General features: G+C 43.6%; 1 protein-coding gene across 1 annotated transcript; it reads right to left on the minus strand.

Annotated features, from left to right (window-relative positions):
- Positions 1-1,109: 1,109 nt before the first annotated feature.
- HHIPL2 (HHIP like 2) lies at positions 1,110-17,088 on the minus strand. Its single transcript, XM_027453097.3, is given in 10 exon segments — positions 1,110-1,483; positions 1,486-1,812; positions 2,595-2,677; positions 6,842-6,923; positions 8,100-8,245; positions 8,581-8,707; positions 9,934-10,265; positions 10,639-10,782; positions 11,655-12,307; positions 16,439-17,088. Coding segments are annotated over 10 exon segments (2,322 nt in total). The 5' UTR covers positions 16,823-17,088; the 3' UTR covers positions 1,110-1,439.
- Between the last annotated feature and the right edge of the window lie 2,317 nt (positions 17,089-19,405).

The following is a 19,405-nucleotide window of genomic DNA, read 5'->3' on the forward strand; positions in this document are numbered from 1 at the left end:
TTTAATTTTTTTTTTTTCTGCCTTTTCTAAGGTGATTTTCTGCCGGAGCCACTGGCCCGCTGCTGGGCGGGTCCCGGTTCTACCCCGCTCCGGGTGGAAAAGACACGCGTGGCCCCCGGGCAGCAGGAGCCGTGTCGGCCTAGGGCTGGCCTGGGGCCAAGGCTGTGTCCTGGAACAGCCAGTCCAGAAGATGGCAGCAGGAGAAAGCCCAAGGCGGTTCCATCTTCAGCTGAAGCTGCGAAATGGTGCAGTTGGCTTTGGCTCCACGTCAGCCTGAGGGGAGGAGGTGCGGACCCAGCCCAAGCCAGGCCATGGCTCCGCCAATCCAGCAGATGCACTTGTCTGTAACAAACACACCACTGCTGTTTGTTACTCTCCAGCTTACACCAAGAATAACACAAAACCCTTTTTCTCCAAATCCTTGTGCACATCAGTGCCTGTGCATGAAGGAACTTTGCCATTGCCAGGGTGTCTGCACCCCAGGAGCCCTCAAGGCTCAACACCTCCAACACCTCCCCCAACACCTCCCAAAAACAGAGAAAAGACTCAGGAAAGGAGAGGTGCTGTGCCCAGGAACCTGCCCCTGGCTGTACCACGTCCTTGCTGTTCTGCAAGGTCCGTGTTTCTGTTCCCTCTGGACACCCGTGCACCTGGCAATAGGGGGAAAATCCGTGTAGTGCAGTTCATGCAGTGGAAGAAGTGTTAAGCAACACAAACTGCCCCGTGTCATGGCACACAGCAGGACAGACTCCAGCTGCGGGTTTTGTGTCCAACTAGGAGCCAACTAATCGCTCGATTTGGTAGCTCAGCTACAACTGGGTTTTGGGGGGTTGCCTGGTTTCTGTGCTTCCAGCTTGGGTTTTGATGGGTTGGTGGGCTTTTTAGATCTGCTGAACATTTCCAAGCTCATATCGAATCCTTTGGAACGTGTGGGTGGATCTACAACTCAAATAAAATCTTTTTAAAAAAATGTTAATTATATTGTCACCTGCAGGACATCTACTTTTAAAATATACTTGAACTGAAATTCAGTACCAAGGACCAAAAAACTAACCATACCAAAAGAAAGATGAGGCCAATGAAATATTCTTGTATTAATGATGCAAATCTTGAAATCTGAAGGCAGTTGGATTTATTAGACAGACAAACATGGTCGAAACTTTCCAGTGAATGTCCATCAGACTCTCTTATAACGACTTATGTCAGAAAAGGACATCACAGCATCATTTGCAAAGCAAGTTGCTATTAGGAAGCTGGTGTTAAGGTTTAATGGAACATGATATAAAGACTGCTAACACTGACATAAACAGAGGAGCACCTGAGAGCAATAGTGAGCTCGTCCGTGAAAACATATTAGCATAAGAAATCAACTGATTCTTTTTTAGTTAGTTGCTATTCAAAATAATTGTTTCACCATCTTATAAATATCTTTGGCTTTTTCAAAAGCTGCTGCTTAATCTACTCTCTTTCCTCCTCTTCTCCAGTTTCCCTTGGTTCGTGCTGCTTTCTTTGGAAGAAGCTTCTTGGTTCCAGTTAGGTGGGAGCTCTTCTTTTTTGGCACAGGTGGTGCTGGTGTAGTTCTGGAAACCCTTGCAACCTTCTTTTTCTGCTTTGACCTGTGATGTTCATCTTGAGCCTTGATTTTCTGTGTCTTTTTACCAGATGGAGCTGTTCTCACAGTTGATGCTTTTATTTTGGGGGATGGTGTCTTTTTAGATTTCTTAGAAGAAATTGTTGAGACAGCTTCAGCAGGGGTAGAAGATTTTTTCAGAGGTTTGGTTGCAGGTTCATTAAGCAACTCAAGGACAGTCTCTGAGAAAAGCAATTAAGATGTTTCATCATCCCTGCTTTAAGGCAGAAGGCTAATTTAGAAAATTACTGATATAAACCCTTAGTAGAGGTATAGCTAAGAAAAAAAAATCTAACATTCTAGGAAAAGAAATAAAGACTGTATAAACATCTTTTCTTCTACCAAAAGACCCTTGGGTTTCTTGGAAATTAAATTTGTTTAATCTTAGGAAGTATGAATTTAGGAAAATAAGTCCAAAAAGAATATGATGAGACGTTACACACTGCTCTTTGACAAACTTAACAGTATGGACTTTTAATGTTACGCTAATGTCTGGAAATCCCAGATAAAAAGACTTCAGCTTGCTGAACATTTTCTACTCAATAATATGATGCAACCCTTGCTCTGGTTGCAAAGGACCTAAAACAGAAAAGCCAGAGAAAGGATCAACTCCCCTAGATTTACGGAGAAGGGATTATGTTGTTTGACCCAAGGAGCTTGTCACAGAGCACTCCGGACAGGCACTCAGAATTTCCCAAACCAAATGCTTACATCAAAGTTACCAATTCTTTTGTGATGCCCGTTTACACTGTTACTTGACAATATTTAGAAAAAATCAGAGACTGGGGTTAAGAAAAGGTACAGCATCTAGTAGACAAAAGAAGCACATGTTAAACATGATTACCTAACTTCAGGACACGTCCTGCTCAGTGCTTTTGTTTTTAAGATCACTAGCAATGTCAATCACATATACGTAAGACTTGACAGTTTTGTTTCTTGGTGAAATTTAAGCCAAACAACTTACTTGCACGTGGAACAAATGGTATCCGTTTACTCTTTATTTTCACTGGAACAGGCTTGTATTTACACTTCCCTGGTGGAGCTCTCCTTGAAAAACAAAAAGACATGCAGATATCTGAGAAGTTGTTAGGAAGTTTGTTTATTCCAGAGGCATATATGCCCCTACACACACACATCCCTTGCCTCCACCAGAACAGGTATAAAAGGACTTTAGGCACATAGAGTACTTAAAGGTAGAATTTGAGAGCTTAATTCAGGGTACAAACTGTAAAATCCCTGCCTGAATAGCAGTAGCAGCTGGAGAACTACAGCTTCTCTTCTACCACCCTTCTGGTAAGCTTTCTGCCATCACACAGCTTGGACTGTCTTTATTCAACACTGATAGCTGAACCATCACTCTATGGGATACCTGCCTGCCTGCATGCCCTTGTGGTTTACCAGTGAATTCAAGGGTACTGACTCGGTGCGTCCAGCTATGTCCTGCTGCTGGAGGCACAGCACAACGCTGGTTCCAGAGCCCTGGTGGTATAATGCATTGATTGAACTCCAGCTTAAAAAGCCACTTTGGGTTGTTCTCGCACCCTGCTTTGGAGGAACAGCCAGGTTCTGGTTGTTGTACCCCACGCTGAGGTAGAAGAATCTCATATGTGTATTCTTGCACATGAGGCTTGTCAACGACAGAGTGCTTTCCACCCCCCGATGGTACAGCATAAGGAACTCCATCCACGTGGGGGAATATGCCCACTCAGCCCCACAGAAGTTGGTGTGATGTTCAAAGGGCACTGCTTCAGACACAGCATGGTGCTGACGCAGGAGCTGAGCATAAGGAAGGAAAGGAGCAGGCAAAGAAATGCTATCCCAGCTCCTCTCCTGGCACTCCCCAACAGCTTCCTACAATACAAAAGCACCCCCAAAAAAACACGTTACATGACAGTAAGGTGGGGTGCAGAGACCTACATTTGCTTATGTTTTTTTTTGTTCTCCACCAAAGGATCTGCTGTAAGATAAATAAGAACAGGCATTTGGCATGCTTGGTAGCACAGAGTAAAGCAGAGCATGACCTCAGGCATCACATTTTCTTGTAATTAGCATTCTCCTTCAGACATGGGCAACTGCCAAGGAAGTGCTTCCTCCATGCCATTTCAATTAAGAAAAAAAAATACTAAAGCAGGGTTGATAATGGCTTTTTTTTTTTTTTTTTCTTTCTGCCTCTTCAAGTTTTAAAGCACCTTCTAACACCTTTTCTTTCCAGTCCTAACTGGGGGGAAGATGGAGGGGTGAGGGGGTGCTGGTACCAGTCCAGGCAGAGGCACACCAGCCCCTCTGATGTCTCTGAGAGCACGGCTGGAGAGGCGAGCTGACACGGGGACACCAGGCTCTGATGCCCTTCGTTTTCCTGAAAGGTTCATAGGGAAGCTAGAGCTGCCCTCAGGCAGATGCCAGTGCCCCCACCAGCATTTCAGAGCAGGCAGTTGTGTGGCTTGCTACCCTTGCTGAAACATGAGGGGAAAGCAGGGAGCATCCAGGCTGGATGGAACAGGACTACGCCTGTTAGAGGAGCCTGTTGTCCCAGCCACAGCTCCCTGTGGGATGGAAAGGGAATAATCCCATAAACAGCATGACATCGCAGAAGGAAATGTAAAAAGCTCTGCACGTAGTAAGATCAGAAGACCAGTGTGCAATCAAGGATCTGGAGGTGTAAGGACTCTGCTCCAGATGCAAGCTTTGCACACCCTGGACAAGCTTGTATTTATTTAATAAAACAGGCGAGGGCAACACTGAGCAGCACAGCTGCTCAGAGAGCCAAGGGAATAAGCACCCAAACCTGCTCTAGAAATGATGTGTATGAAGCTCCACAAAGCCCCAGGGAAGAGCTGGCTTCTTTCCAGAAAGGCTTTCAGGGCAGTGAAATCATCCTTTCTGCCCCCTGTGGAGTCAGCCTAACGTGGTGCATTACATCTCTTCCTGGAGAGGCTCCCACAGGGTGCTTGGGATACAGACAGCTGGATGTCTGCCTTTACAGCTAGGAAGAAGAGGATTTATCATTCTGATAGTCTTCATGACAGAGTAAGGAGTGGCACAGGGGCTGTATGGCTTTTATTGATGAAACAGAGCATGCTCAAGTAGTCAATGTTTATGCAAGTTCACGGTATTTTATTTTTAGAGATTAAAAGGTTAGGTTTGGTCCACCACAGTTCATGCAGCTCAAAGGGTTCCTGGCACACAATGAGCTGCCAAAGACAGGAGGCTCCTTGTAAGCAGTTGCAGCAAATGCACCTAGAGTAAAGGACTCGAGGTCCTCTTCCCAGCACCTTGGCACAGAGCTCAGGTCAACTACCTAGCTTGGGATTTAACTTCCCAAGAAGGCATTTCTTGTTTTCTTCATGGTGTTAATGTCTGAAATCTCAGCAACAGCAGACATACACTTTATCTTCTTTACAGGGTGATTTGAAAAACTCATTTAGTGCTTCTTTAGCGTGATCCAAAAAAATGCTTTAAGTAAGAGCCAAAAGTTTAGTAGGGGAAAAAATTGCATAAGCATGCTTATTATTGTAAAACCAGACTTTTGCAGGGATAACTTCGTGGGGAAAAAACATTTTGCTTAGAAAACTCGGGTTCAAGCTCCAGTTATTTGAACACTGCATGAAGGACCAGGTTTCTTTTTCCTTCATTAGAGGGCTTTGCAGCTAAACTGTTAACTGCTTTTTAAACTTTTGTTTATTAAAAATAAATATCTTATGTCACTTCAGGTCTCTGCCAATTAAAGTAAGCCTTTCAGAGATTCCTTGTTAGACAATTTCCACCAATTTCAGGGAGAATTGGATATTTAATCTGCAGAAGTGATCTTGCAACCTGTTTCTCCTGTCAGCTTTAATTTTCATCTGTGTAAGATCTTCCTCAAGGTCTCTGCACTGAGAGCTAATCTTCCTTCCCCGTTTCCATGGAGGGCAGGATTTTCACATGGAAAATTAAACAAGGATTCAAAATTACTCATCTGCCTGCCACGGGGTGGTTCTTAAGGGCATATGACATTGACTCCTGCAAGCCCATTTTCCTTTGCATACCTTTAGGGACAGACATCCCTCCAGTCCTTCTGCCAAGTCAGGAATTACAGTAAATCATGGAAGAACCAGTACTTTTCAATTACTTAATGACCAGCAGAAGATCACTCTTAAATGGCCCGAAGAAGATTCATAGCTGATCTTGTCAAACACCGTTGGCGTCGCAGAGTTCACAGGAGCCTAGGAGGGTGGCCCCAGTGGAGCTTTCTGCATCTGTTTTCCATTTAAATCACTTTAGCAGCAGGGAATGGTCAGTGCTGCTTTGACTATCCAGAAAAACAAAGTCCTTTGCAGACAGAAACTGCGTGGCAAGAGGGTTGGCAGTGCCTTCTTTTTCTGGCAGATGCATGGTGCCCACATCTCTGGGCAGAAAGTCACCTATCCCTGCACAGCCCATCCTGTGCCTGCTTGTGCAGGCTGGGGGACAACATCTCAGGCACACCTGAGTCAGAAAATACAAGTCCCAGTAGGACACGTGGTAAAAGAACTGATTTATGTCTCTAATTTGCTAGTAAAAAGGAAATAGTTTCAAACTTTCACAGCTTAGTCTAGGTTTGAACTTGTGAGATGGACCAAGAGCCATAAAGACCATAACTATTTACTTTCATGTTGCCATGCACCAGTCGCCTTTCACTGTGTTTTACTATTTCATGGCTTATCAAATCATTTTCTGACCTCCATTTCATGATGGAAAGGGAATTGCTGGCCAGTACAAAGTGTTATTTTTTGTTTTGTTTTGTTTTGTTTTAAAGAAAGAGAGAGAAAGAGAAATAGAGGGAGAGAGAGACATTAATTTGCTGTTATCAAGTTTATTTTGTTTAATTTCACAAAATCCTTGCTTCAAGTGTAGACAAAATGTTCTCCCTCCTGACCTTGAGAAATATGGATCATTGTCTTTAACCACCATGTTATACTTTAGACATGCAAACAGGACAACATTTTGATCCTTACTGTCCCAGACCCTAAAGATCTGAACTTGGTCCACAGACATGATAAGTGAGGAGTACATTCACTGAACCTGATAAAGTTGCACCACATGTACAGTGGGTCAGCAGAAACCAAGGCCTGGATGTAGACACTAGTGAGATTATGCATTGGAAATACTTTGCATTCTGTCTGCTGTGATAGCTGAAGAATGCGAGTGATTATAAAAGAATTTGGCAATGAAAAACCATCTTTAATTACTAACCTTGCAGGATCCACAATTTTGTAGAGAGATCCGTGTGGTGCATAGGCACTGGGATAAGAAGTAGACAAAAAATACAGCTCACCTAAATGGAAGTGAAAAAAAAAAAGCAGTTTCAGATGCAAGTGCCCAAACTGAATCCTCCTTCTCAATTTCAACTCTGTTTTCTGTCTCTTCACTGATTTACACGGTTAGAAAAGAAAACCACTTCAGCCATTCCCTCATTTGTCTCTTACTTCCAAAAAGTGGGCTTTGGTCTCACCTTGCCCTATGCAGGTGGACCTGGGAACACCAGATGAGCCCCTGGTTGCAGCACAGAGCCAGCAGCCCTTAACCAAACAGTGCATGAGAAGGGCCTTCATTACCTCTTGTTGGTGCCCTTCCAAGAGGTTACCTTCCTATGTAAAAATGTTTTTTAATCTTGTTTACACCAAAGAAACATCCAGAAGCTACGAATTAGAAGGGGAAAAAAACACACAACAAATATTTAGCCATCTCATAGTGGTTCCAAATATATACGTATATATACCCAATGAGCCAAGTTGGCTATCCATGCAAGACAGAAGCTTCTTATTACTGCGTGGCTTCTGAAACCAACCGTTCCTGATGCCTTTTCTTCAGCAGCCACTAAAACAACATCCAGGCAAATTATAGTAGCTTGCAAAAGAGGCAACACTATTGTTGCATTTCAAATTACATTACAATACCGTATTATTTTCTAAAACAATCAGTGGAAGAGACATTTAACATCCCCTCACTCTACATGTTGTTAGAACAGTTAAAAATTGTACATATTTTACAACAAAGACTACATCTGACAGATATAAGCTAGCCAACTGATCTAAGATCTTTGATCATGACAAGCAAAACTCTTTTCTGCTAAATCATGAAACACCAGAGCTCACTAAAGCACATCTGAGTTCTGTCACTTTTTGTGTTGCACAGAACTTAGTCCGGAGACTGAGCAAAAGTGAACAACGTATGCTTCAGTACTTCTACCCTGGTGAAAGTTCTGGACATCACAACCATAGTAATCCTTGGCACCGAGGCATTTCCACTAAGCTTTGAAGTTAGCAGCTGACTTCATCCCCAAATAAAGCCTTGATCTATAATGCAACCGTGTGAAGTGCTGTTATTGTGAATAAGACTGAGGAATTTGTACTAATGAAGAGAAAAAGATTCAGAAGAGAAAAAGATTCAGATAGATTATAAAACTGACAGTATAATTTCCAATAAAGCTGTGGCTAGCAAGATACTTCACCTGCTTCATCCTCAGCAAATGAGATGATGAATTTGCTATAAGAACTGATCATTCCAGGAAAAGCACAAACTTTTGTGCTACCAATGCAGATATCTCTCTTCTTCCACTTATTTGTCTTCTCATCTTCCTGTAAAGCCATCAGTCGACTAGAAAAAAGTAAAATTCCTTGTTTTATGTTTTGGTTATCAAGATTAGTTCCTGGTAAAACCACTTATTACTGAAATAAAATGTCAGTGAGCAGGGGATGGTTGACTAGCTTTGTCTTTCAGAAAAATAAGCCCAACCATAAGCAAACTTATCCTAAGGACCCTACCTTTGAACAAGTTTATATCCTCACCAAAATGGTGTTATAATGGTCAAATGCCTTAACCAAATTTGGGATTCTCATTTACTGCAGCTCAATAGGTTTCAGGATGCTCTGATATATTTAAGGTAAATGCATGTACAGAATGGGAGATTGAGAGAAAGTGATTTGTGTTACCCATTCATGAAATCACCAAAAATATAGAGACCATTCAAGTTGGGTGATTCACATCCTCTGTATACGTAACCTCCAGTGACTGACTTCCCCACATTGCGGCCATATGCAAATATTGGAAGAATGTCATCTGTTAAACAAAGAACCATGAGCAATGAGAAAAATTATATCCAGAGAAAAATCAAAAAGCAACTGTTCAGTAACAGCAACGGGCACAGATGAAATAAGAAGAATTGGTACAGTTGAATAAACAGCATAGTAAACCTCAGTGGGGATCCAGTAATTTACTCCAAGACAGAAGTGACTCACAGGCTTTAAAGAGCTCCTGGAGCTGCTCATCAAGGCTTAGTCTTGATGAGCTTCTATAAGATGTAGAACCAAGATTGTCTACACCAAGCAAGCAATGCCTGCAGGAGATATTATCTTACAGGTCTGTCATTGCACCAATCATTTTAACAGAAGTTGTCCTTACAAATTCCAGGATATCTACAGAAGGGGATACAATCAAAGTCAGCTCAGCATCTCCATAGGTTTGCTGCCAATCTCAGCACGGGACATGCATAAATGTGCAACCTACAAGCAACTTTTGCCATAAGGCTTCTAAAGATAAAGGTTTTGTCTCTGGCAATGTTCACATTGAATTCAACCCTTTCTGGAAGCACAATATCAGAACCCACATAAATTGGTCTTGTCCTCACTTTTTTCCCCCTAGCTCAAATATCTCATCTTTGATCTTTAATGATGAGCATAAAGACCACAAATGTAGCTCATTAAAAAATTAACAGGACAAACTAAAGTAGATGTGCTGTCAGTTGACACTTGGGCCATTGTTAAAAACAGTGATTATTTATTTATTTAGGAAAGCCATGTGGGCACCAGCATAGCAGAAGAGAAATGTTGATAACAAATACTCGGTGTGTACATGCTCAAGCAATATTTCAGAAACATGAGCTCAAGACCAGGTGTTTCCCTCCAGCAGCTTAAGGGGCTTCATGATACAGAGTTCTTCTACCACGCTTTCCTGTAACCACTAGCAGCCTCTAAATAAACCAGCATATCACGTTTGTACTTAAACTCAATCCACTGCCTTCTTCCTTGGGAAAACTGTCTGCAAAAGCCACAGGCTTTGACCCTAACCTCCACCTTCAGAACAGTTTATATCAATGCTGCCCTTCCCTAAAGAGGAAGGGCAGCATTTCATACCAACACTTAAATGCTGGGGAGAAGGGATTTCTGCTCTTAACAAGTCAGCAATCTCCACTTAACACCCACTGAATTACTTAGCTACAAGGAAAAAGTGATACTATAGTCAACCAAATGCATCGAGTAACCTTCTGTAAGAAGCCTTTTCCTTACCCAAGGAGGAATTACGGCAAAGCTTTGTGTCGTAGCATTCAAATCCCTCCTTTGCTCTCCAGCCATAGTTTCCTCCTTTAACAATGATGTCAATTTCTTCAAACCTGTTCTGCCCAACGTCCCCACAGAATATCCTCCCTCTTCCTTTCTTCGTGACAGGGTCCCCCCTGTCAACACCACAGCGCCACATATTTCTGACCCCATAAGCATAAACTTCAGGGCGGGCCTCGGGATCAGACACAAAAGGGTTATCAGGAGGGATGCGATAAGGTTTGCCATCAGGACTGTCTCCATCCACATCAATCCTCAGGACTTTCCCCAACAATACGCTCCTAAAGAGAACAACAGATAAAGACTGGTTTATAAAACCCAACGTGAGAGAGAACTGAAAACATGGACAATTCCCTCCTCTTCCCCCCTTTCCAAAGGAAAAGTTATCTGTCTAAAAGAAATAAAACAACAGCTGGTATGTCTTCCAAACAAGTGACAGAAGACTCTCCCCCCCATTAATGAATTGGGTACCCACAACTTTCAAGACAAAATTTTAACTAATTTTGAGATACTGCATTGGACTACCTGCAGACAAAAAACACTTCTAGGAAGCACTCGTTAATTTACTCTTCCACATTGTCTCATTTCTAAACCTAGTGTCTTGATGGGTGTTTTTTTTTGTTTGTTTTTTTTTTTTTTGCCTTTTCTACTTACTTGTTCTGAGCATTGCCAAATTTTCCAAAAGGGTCTCCAGCTTTCCCTCCGTCCCCTGTGAATACATACATATAGCCATCTACCCCAAAGAGCAGCTGCCCACCATTGTGATTCGCGGCTGGTTCTTCAAGTTCCAAAAGATTCCTAAAAAAATAAAAAATAAAAATAAGAATGACCTCCAGATGTAGTTACTAGAAAGACTTGAGGTAGGCCACAGAAATATTGCATCACTTCTGGAGAAGAAAGCAGCATTTCCCAGCCGTGCAGACCTTTCAGCTTGTCAGATATGGTGCAAGGGCTGAGCTGTACCCTATTTCCAGTGAGCCTTCAGTATGGTGCTGGCTGCATGCCTCACAGCAGAGCTCTTTCCAGTACGGCATCACTTAATGAACCATGTTTGCCACGAGCCATACAGCACACTCCTGCTCCATGCACCATGTCTGTAAACTGCACTGCATTAACGCCTTTGTGCTAGCTAGAGTTGTTGCCCTTTAAATTGAGACTGTGACAGGTGGCTTCTCTTTTATATGAGAAGCAGCTGGTGAACCTGAGGGATTCAGGACCATCTCTGGGGGCTTTACTTGTGAAACTTGGAAGAAAGTCTGCTATTAATAAATTTTTCTCCATAACTAAGAATTAGCCTTGGTGGAGGGATGAACAGGATGGGGACACATCAGATCCAATGAATATATAGTGCTATAATGAAACAGTTTCTACAGTACAAACAACTTCCAAAGCACTTGTTAACTCCACGATAGGCTTAAAGCTATTACTGTTCTTTGAAAAGGCAGGAAAATATGACCTGAAAGCCTAGATTTTGGGTTCTATTTTCTAATTCATGCTTTAGCTTGCTGCATGGCCCTGAACCGAACTGCCTCTGGTAGCTTCGTAACAGCCCTAGTTATGTCCCTAGATCAGGGTGACTGCACATGAACAGATTCTGCAATGGGGAAAGAAAGGGACAGAGGAAATTATTTCTCATCAAGGCATACAGCAGCATTCAACATGGACTTTACCTTTCTGAGTGTGGATCAGCTTTGTTGGCATCAGAGGCCAAAACCTTCAATTCACTGATTCTGATCTTTTCCACTCGCTTCTTATCCATGTATGAATAGTAGATATAAAATTTCCCATTGTGCTTGTAGTTGGGGTGGAAAGCCATCCCCAAAAAGCCTCTCTCGTCCCCTATCCACGGCGTAGCCAGCACCATGCTTTTAATATCCAGAAAGGGTTCCTCCAGCCGGCTGCCATCAGGTAAGTAGACCCAGACCACCCCCAGCTGCTCGGCGACGAAGGTGCGGTGGGTACGGTCGTTGGCATGCAGCATGAGCACCGGGTTCCTCAGCCCGTTGGCGACCTCGGCCAGGCAGAGCTGGAGGCAGCCCTTGTGGCCCTCCACCACCGAGCCCAGGTTGCGGTTGAGGACGGCGTTCTTGAGCACGTTGGGGAAGCAGTAGTCCTCGTCGTGTAGGTGGAGGAGGTTGCAAAAGCTCGTCGTGTTCCTCTCGCAGCACTCCCGGACGTGCTTGTCGCCAGCCAGCAGGCCGATGGTGGAGTGGCAGTTGAAGTGGAACTCGGAGCAATAGTCAGAACAAAGCCCCGGGAGGTTCCTCAGAGGCGTTTGGGGGTTTTCAGCATCATAGAGATGTGCAGCGTATGGAGAACATTCCTGGAAAGTTAAAGAAATCAGATGTGTGGCTACCTACACACATCCAGGAGAAGCCAGGACTCCTTTTCATTGAGCAAAAGAAAAAAGTTAAAAATAAGACAGAGCACAATAAGTCATTTTTGAAGTGGAGTAGCAGAAAGTCACTCCATATATATGGCTAAACAGGCTTTAGAGGTCAGTAGCAGTTTCCTTTATCACAGCACAATCAGCTCCACCTAAGTTCCCAAAGGAAGGGTGTCTATGGGGGCTGTGTATTCTCCAGTGCTAGAGGTTTTTAAGGGCATGAAAATCTCCTCTACCAACCTGTTCTTACCTTCCCTTTTAGAAATGTCCTTTTGTTCCCTCTACTAGATTTTAAACTTGGTACTCTGTAACTTGTTCCCAACAGATTGGGAGAAGAATTTTTTTTGCTCCCTCGCTGCAGCAACCCATTGCTCTACGGAGCAGACTTCGTACTTCAGACTTCTGCAGACCAGCAGTCCCAAATGTGGACATACCCTGCAGGTCAGACAGTACCACTGCCTTTTCCAGATATATTTAAGATTTCACTTCATTAAACCACTTAAGCCCATACCTAAATCTAATCAAGCAGTAGGGAAAAAAAAAAAGAACAGATGCATGATTGAGTTTGTACCTATGTTGAAGTTCCTCATCTTCCAAAAAATCTGGGCCAGAATTTCTGTAAAACATCTCTATTAAAATCCCACCTATTCATATTAGCAGGAAAAAAAAGTTAAAAGTGAAGGACCTAAATTCTGCAAACAGATTTTACTGGTTTTCATGCTCAGCCTGAAACAGTCTGTCCAGGGCTTTTAGTGGGCAGAGATAATAGGAAGTACACGGACAAGTCCAAGAATGAAGAATTACTTAACTAGTATTTTTTTCTACTTCGTTAAATAAATCTACTTCATTAAATGAAAACAAACAAAGCTGAAGCAACTACATAAGCACCGATGCTATTTTTGTTGCAAGCAGCAGTCATTCCAGGATGTTAAGTGTGAAGGCCGCAGGCATCCATTCTTAACTTCGTCTAGCAAACTGCTTCTTTTGCTCACAGGAGAGCCCGAGGGTTTTTGGCCACACTAAGAACAGATACAACTCATAAGTAGTCCCACACTTTCAGAGAATCATAGAATCATCTAGGTTGGAAGAGACCTCAAGATCATCGAGTCCAACCAGCTCTTACACGGCAGTAGTGCAGCTGTCTCATCTCTGCTGTGCACAGGTCTCCATAATTCACTTGCAGTCTAAAGCTCCTCTTCATTCTGAAGTGAAGAATTTATTAATGTCTTTGAAAACACATTTACCTTCCCTCAGTCAGCAGGAACAGAATGAAGCTCCCAGAAGAGTAGCCTGAGTGCTACCACCACCAATAAAAAAAAAAAAAAAAACATCTTCCTCTGAAACAAGGCACATCTCACTGCCTCAAAGCTCCATCAGCTCTGTTTTGCTGGCAGCATGCACTATGAGGGTCTCCCACAGTCTGTCTCAAGTAATGGGAGCCCCTGAGCCGCTACCATGCTTTTCCAGCCATCCAGCTCCCCAGGCATTATTTGCCTGGCAAAGAATATCCTGCAGCACCCAGAGCTGGCACAGCTCACAGGGTGGAAGCATCCCTTCGACTCTATACACACCCCAAGGATCAGGTGGCCTTGCTCTTGTTATTGGTTATCTGCATTCATTTTGCTCAAGCATGCACGAAACAATACAATACAGGGAAGTCACTGCACCAAGCCTGTCTGAATTGAAGAAGCGATTGGACTGTGCACTTAGTCACATGGTCTGAATTTTTGGGTAGACCTGTGTGGTGCCAGGAGTTGGACCTGATGATCCTTATGGGTCCCTTCCAACTCAGGGTATTCTATGATTAATGCAGCTACTTTATAGAGCAGAAACTGCCCAGATCATGTTAATATTTCTTTGCTATTTTAAATCAGTTTCTCTGAAAAAACAAAACAAAACAAAACAAAAAAAAACATTCAGCAATAAAGTTAGGCCTCAGATGGAAGCTGGCTTTAGGAGTAAGTTAATTTGCTCACACCTATTCCTTGCTACTATCATGGCTTTCAATCAGCTTGAAAAAGGCATAGCTGGCCCTTTGTTTTTCATGATCATTTGGTTTTTAAGCCTTTCCTTTAGCAGCTCTCAGAGCACAGAAAAACCCTCTCAGCCAGTGGCCGAACAGCTGTGCTAACGCATGTAGCAAAGTTTGCATCCGGGGCATTTCACAGCCATGCTACTTGTACATCCCCTTAAGAACATTTCGGGCAGTTTTTGGCACTGGTGGAACATCTGCCAGAGTGAGTCACTTTGTTACAAGGCATCGCTGCTCTCCCAGTCTGCCTCAAAGACATGGAATTACATTAGTTTTGCTTTAGAGCAGCCACTGATTGTTCAGATCTATTAATAGGCACCTACAATATTTTTTTCTGTTTGTTCAAAAGAAAAGTTCATAGCATTTTGTCTGCCAATGCTTCTGAATCCAACCTTTCTGCCTCAAGTTCAAATAGCATCAGAAAGAAAACCTGCTACCAGGAACAGTTTATCCTGATACTGCTGCACACAGCAAAAATAAGCACTCGTCAAAATCACATCCTGGTGATATATAAATGCATCTGTCATCGTGTATTTGAGGGTGCACTAAACATGTCAATGCTTCACAGGTAGTGCCCACAAATTATTGTGATACTGTGGAGAGAAGGTAGAATAGAGACTCATTATTTTCCATCCCTTCCATATGAGATCATCAGTAATAATACGACCTAGCAAAGTGACATCCCTGAAGTGGAACCACGCAGTAGATCTTTGCTTCTCCGCTAATTAAACAGCCAAATAATATTTGCCAGATAACCTGATTTTATTCCCATGGTTGTCACCAATGTGACCAGGAACAGCAAGATGTAACCCAACTGAAAGTTCCTCCCCAAAGGCTGAACAGCAATCTTATTCTAGGAAAAGGTGAAAAGAGTATAAATGAAAATGAGAAGGTGAAAATGTATAAATACATTTATAATAAATGCAAAATTCAAGTTGGTTCTGCAGAGCAGAGTTAAGTCTAAAAAGACAGCAGTCACATTTTTACACTGTTTCCTTTCTACCTGCAAGATGCAGAACGTCTTCTTAAGCCCACCACTGGTGGTTCTGCTGGGACCTGTAAGGCATCATTTGCTGGCTTGCCAATTACAAAATGACGAAGAGAAGGCAGCTGTCACTTTCTCACCCCTGGTGCTGAAAGGGTTTCCATCCCCCAAGCAGATCCAAAAATCCCTGCCAGCAACCAAGAGAAGGGAAACATTTTGGTGCACAGATACTGTTCTAGGACTAAGGAAATTTTAACGGGAAGAGTTTTTATATGTTCTCAGTAAAACTAAGTGTGGCTTTTGGCTGCTTGGTGTTTTGGCATGCAGCAAGTCCTGCTCTGCATGACTAACAGTTGTTAAAAAGACAGGTCAGGTCTGCCCTTTATTCAAAAGCTAGGGGGGACAGGCAGGGAGAGCCCAGCCAGAACAGAGATTTGGTCTTTTGTCACTGCACCATGCCGTTTCTGCCAGCCAGGTGCACAGCACCCACGGAAATACAGGGACTGAAGCCCCAGGGCCTTGCAGCAGCTGCCTGAAACCACTGCCTGATAGATGTTGTCCGACTTGAGCCACCACAACATTTGAAACGTTCTCAGCAGGAGCACTATCAAAACACACCCTTACTGGAACCCAGGGATCTAAATCCCTTCCTGACCATTCTCGTGTCGCTGCATCCTGCGGCTTGTAATCCAGCCCCTAGCAGCTGCAAGCAGAAAATAAATATTGATCTGTAACTGTCCCCTTCGTTACAGGAAAACGGGCAGAGCAGCAGGATTCCCGTCATCACCTGAGCTGAGCAGAGCTTTCACATAAGCCATTATTGCTATTAAAGCATCAGTACGTATTGCCAGCTACCACAGAGTGCTGTCCTCACACAAAGCACTTGGCAGACGGCGTGCTGAGGATCCAGCACCATTACTCTGGCAGCCTGCTTTTCCCCTGCTCCCACCTCTTTTGCAGCAGGACAGCTAGCTACGAGAGGCTACCAGAACCACAACTGACTCAAGAATCAGCCAAAAGCACAGGATACAGTACTGATTTTCCACCCTACCTGACAGAGAATATCTTTGATGTACGTCCCGCACAGCACACGCCCCCGCGGATCCATGGAATCCATGATCTCCCGGTACCTTGCTGCAATGCTGCTGTCTCTCTGCTGGTCACAGCAGCCAAAGTTCTCATAGGAGGAGCAGAACTCCAAGTGAAGAGGGGGCTGGAAAGGTGGCCCGTAATCCAGGCACTGAGGGTGCCCCCAGAGACCGCCTGCCCAGCATAACAAGGAGAGGCAAAGAAAGGCACGTGAGCAAGAAGAGGAAGCTCTAGAGCTGCTGCTGCTCCTTCCAGCACATGGCCAAACGTGTAATGTCTCCAGGGTAGGTTTCCTGAGGTCAGATATAGGGAAATCCTGGGCCTCTTGGTGGAACGATTCAATCATCCTTTCTGCTTTATGAATTGCCAGCCAGAGAGATCAACATTTGCTCAGGTTTGCTTACATTCTCTCTTTCTCTCTGAAGTTTACTATTTGGCTGGAGAGAAACCTTCCAGGCTGCCTCCTTGGTATTTCACACGTCACATAGCTGAGCCCTCCCCTCTGGGCTTTTCTCATGCCCCTAGAAGGGCTCACTAATCTAATCCCTATGGCTTAGTTTAAATAGGCTAAGAAATCACTCACCAAGAAACACAAGCAACATTAAAACGTAGCATATGATCCATACATAGAGATCATGATCACCTCTCTCCATTTACAAAACAAGATAAACAGTTCCCAATTGCTAACTACCATTTTACCTGGCTTTTAACTGGGTCCAGCTTGGGTCTGGTTTCAGACTGAGCAGGCGTGATGGAACAGAACCAAATTAAGGCAGTAGTTGACCAGAGATAAAAGTCATTTTATGACAAAAATTTTTGCTACCCACAAATCTAGGTGCAGATTTATGGCTAATATGAGAAGAAATTCAGAAAGCATGAAAGAGAAAATACACATTAAGACATTAAGAACAACCGGAGCTTGACTGTGATGTTATGTGGTAGCCCCAACCTTAAGCTAATTGATTTTAGTGGTTCTGATCCCAGGGGATGTTAACTCGATTTCAAGACGCACAGGATTTTTGCCCACTTTCCCCTCTGGTGAAGAATGTGCAAATGCCTCCTCCACTTGGCTTGTGAAGTACAGCACCAGCTGCACACTCAGGTGTACTGTGCTGGCACACACCGTACTCAGCTTGGGTTTCTTGACACCATGAATGACACTTGCCTAGCTCCACTCTCCCCCAGGCCATTCTGATCATAACCAAGCGCCTTTATCACATAACCAAGTGTTTTCCTCGCCTGCATGCACCCCTACTCATAACCACACCAGAAATCCATACCCACCTGAGCACCCATCACCCCCGTGCTGTGTGCATCACGGGGCAGGAACAGCCATGCACCAGGAGCCAAAGAGATGTGGTGAAGAGAAGCAAGCTGTGCTTTCCCTTGCAGGCAGGAGCAATGCAGCCTGCACGATTCAGTGCACAGAGAGGCTTCAGCACACACTCCCCCACTAGATGCTTCCATGCGACAGACCTTACTAAAGGACAACACTTTGCAAGCTGTTCTTTTGCTTCTGAAACGTTGGTAAGGAACTAAGCAATCACAAAAAGCAGTTAGATATCTTCTTACCACGGATCCTAGGAGAAATGGTTACAGCCAATACAGAGATACGCTTTAAGCTGTTTCTTGTAGCTTCCAACTCACTCTCGTTTCTTGATGGGACACAGGCATAGAATGGGTAAAGGGAAACTGAAGGGAAATTTTCTTGTACAGGAACACTTCCACTCATCCAGAATTTCTTCCTCTCTCCCCATACGAAATTTACTCCTATGGTCTTATCTGTGTGTGATTCCTGGGGAAGTCAAAGCTCCAAGTCCTAGATCCTCAACACAATAATCAGGGCAACGTGATAGCTGAGAATACCCTGTGATTATGGGTCTCCTCCTGGTCTGTACTGGGAAATGATTAATTTTAAAAAAAAGAACAAAGTTTTTTTTTTAAACCATCATATCTTTTACTGTAGCTCTAACTTGTGGCAGTTTGCCTGTCCAGCCGCCTGTCAGTAACACCGCCTCTGCTTTGGCCTAACTGGACTGGAAATACCCCAATCACACAGCTCAGTTGTCACGAAGTTAAAGCATTTATATCAAAGTACTTGGATCTGTTCAAATATCAGCTTATCTCAGTTATTGCTCTTATATATTGCAGTATCACTGAAATTAAGGCATTACCTGCATCCCCTGGCAATTCTGTCATTTTGAAATGGTAACAAACAGCAAGGACAATAAGTAAGTTTTTCATTTATAACCACAGCCTAAGCTTTTTCATTCCTTTACCATTATCGTCCCTTTGGGGTAACTAACATTGTCCACTACTTCAACTTTTTACTGCTAAGAGCATTTAACCCCCTCTCTTCCTTTCCTAGAGACACGCAGACATACAAAAAATACAAAATAAAAGTAGTTTTAAAAAAATATTGATGCACTTAGAGCACTGCCCTTCTAAGTTACTGGAGATTTCAGACCAAAAGACAAGAGCACTCCTTGCTGCTCCCCTGATGAGGGCGGAAAGCTAGAACAGCTTTACTGGTATTTAGACAAGGAAAGCACACACCACTCCCCACAGAGCCTGCTCCTCGCTTTACCCAAGCGCTCTTTGCAGCGGTCAGTCTTTTTTCTTCAGCTAACATTCCACCCTAAGCCTCTTTTTAAACACAACAGGACACGTCTGAGTGGAACTTTCCATTTACCATCACATGTAAGAACATCGATCACAGAAATCCCCCTAAAACTTTAAATTCAAAGCAGTACAAAGCACATCAATGCTCTGATTCCACAGGGGCTACTCCAAGAGCAGCACATGCACCTGTTTAGTGCTAACAACCTGCATACACTGCTCTGAAGTCCTGCCTGAGTTCCAAGACAGCTGCTCACAATGCAGAGAAACTGGTGGGGAAGGTGGGGAGGGGGCCAGAACAGGTGGGGTC

Source organism: Anas platyrhynchos, chromosome 3, assembly GCF_047663525.1.
Source record: "Anas platyrhynchos isolate ZD024472 breed Pekin duck chromosome 3, IASCAAS_PekinDuck_T2T, whole genome shotgun sequence".
Classification (NCBI taxonomy): domain Eukaryota; kingdom Metazoa; phylum Chordata; class Aves; order Anseriformes; family Anatidae; genus Anas; species Anas platyrhynchos.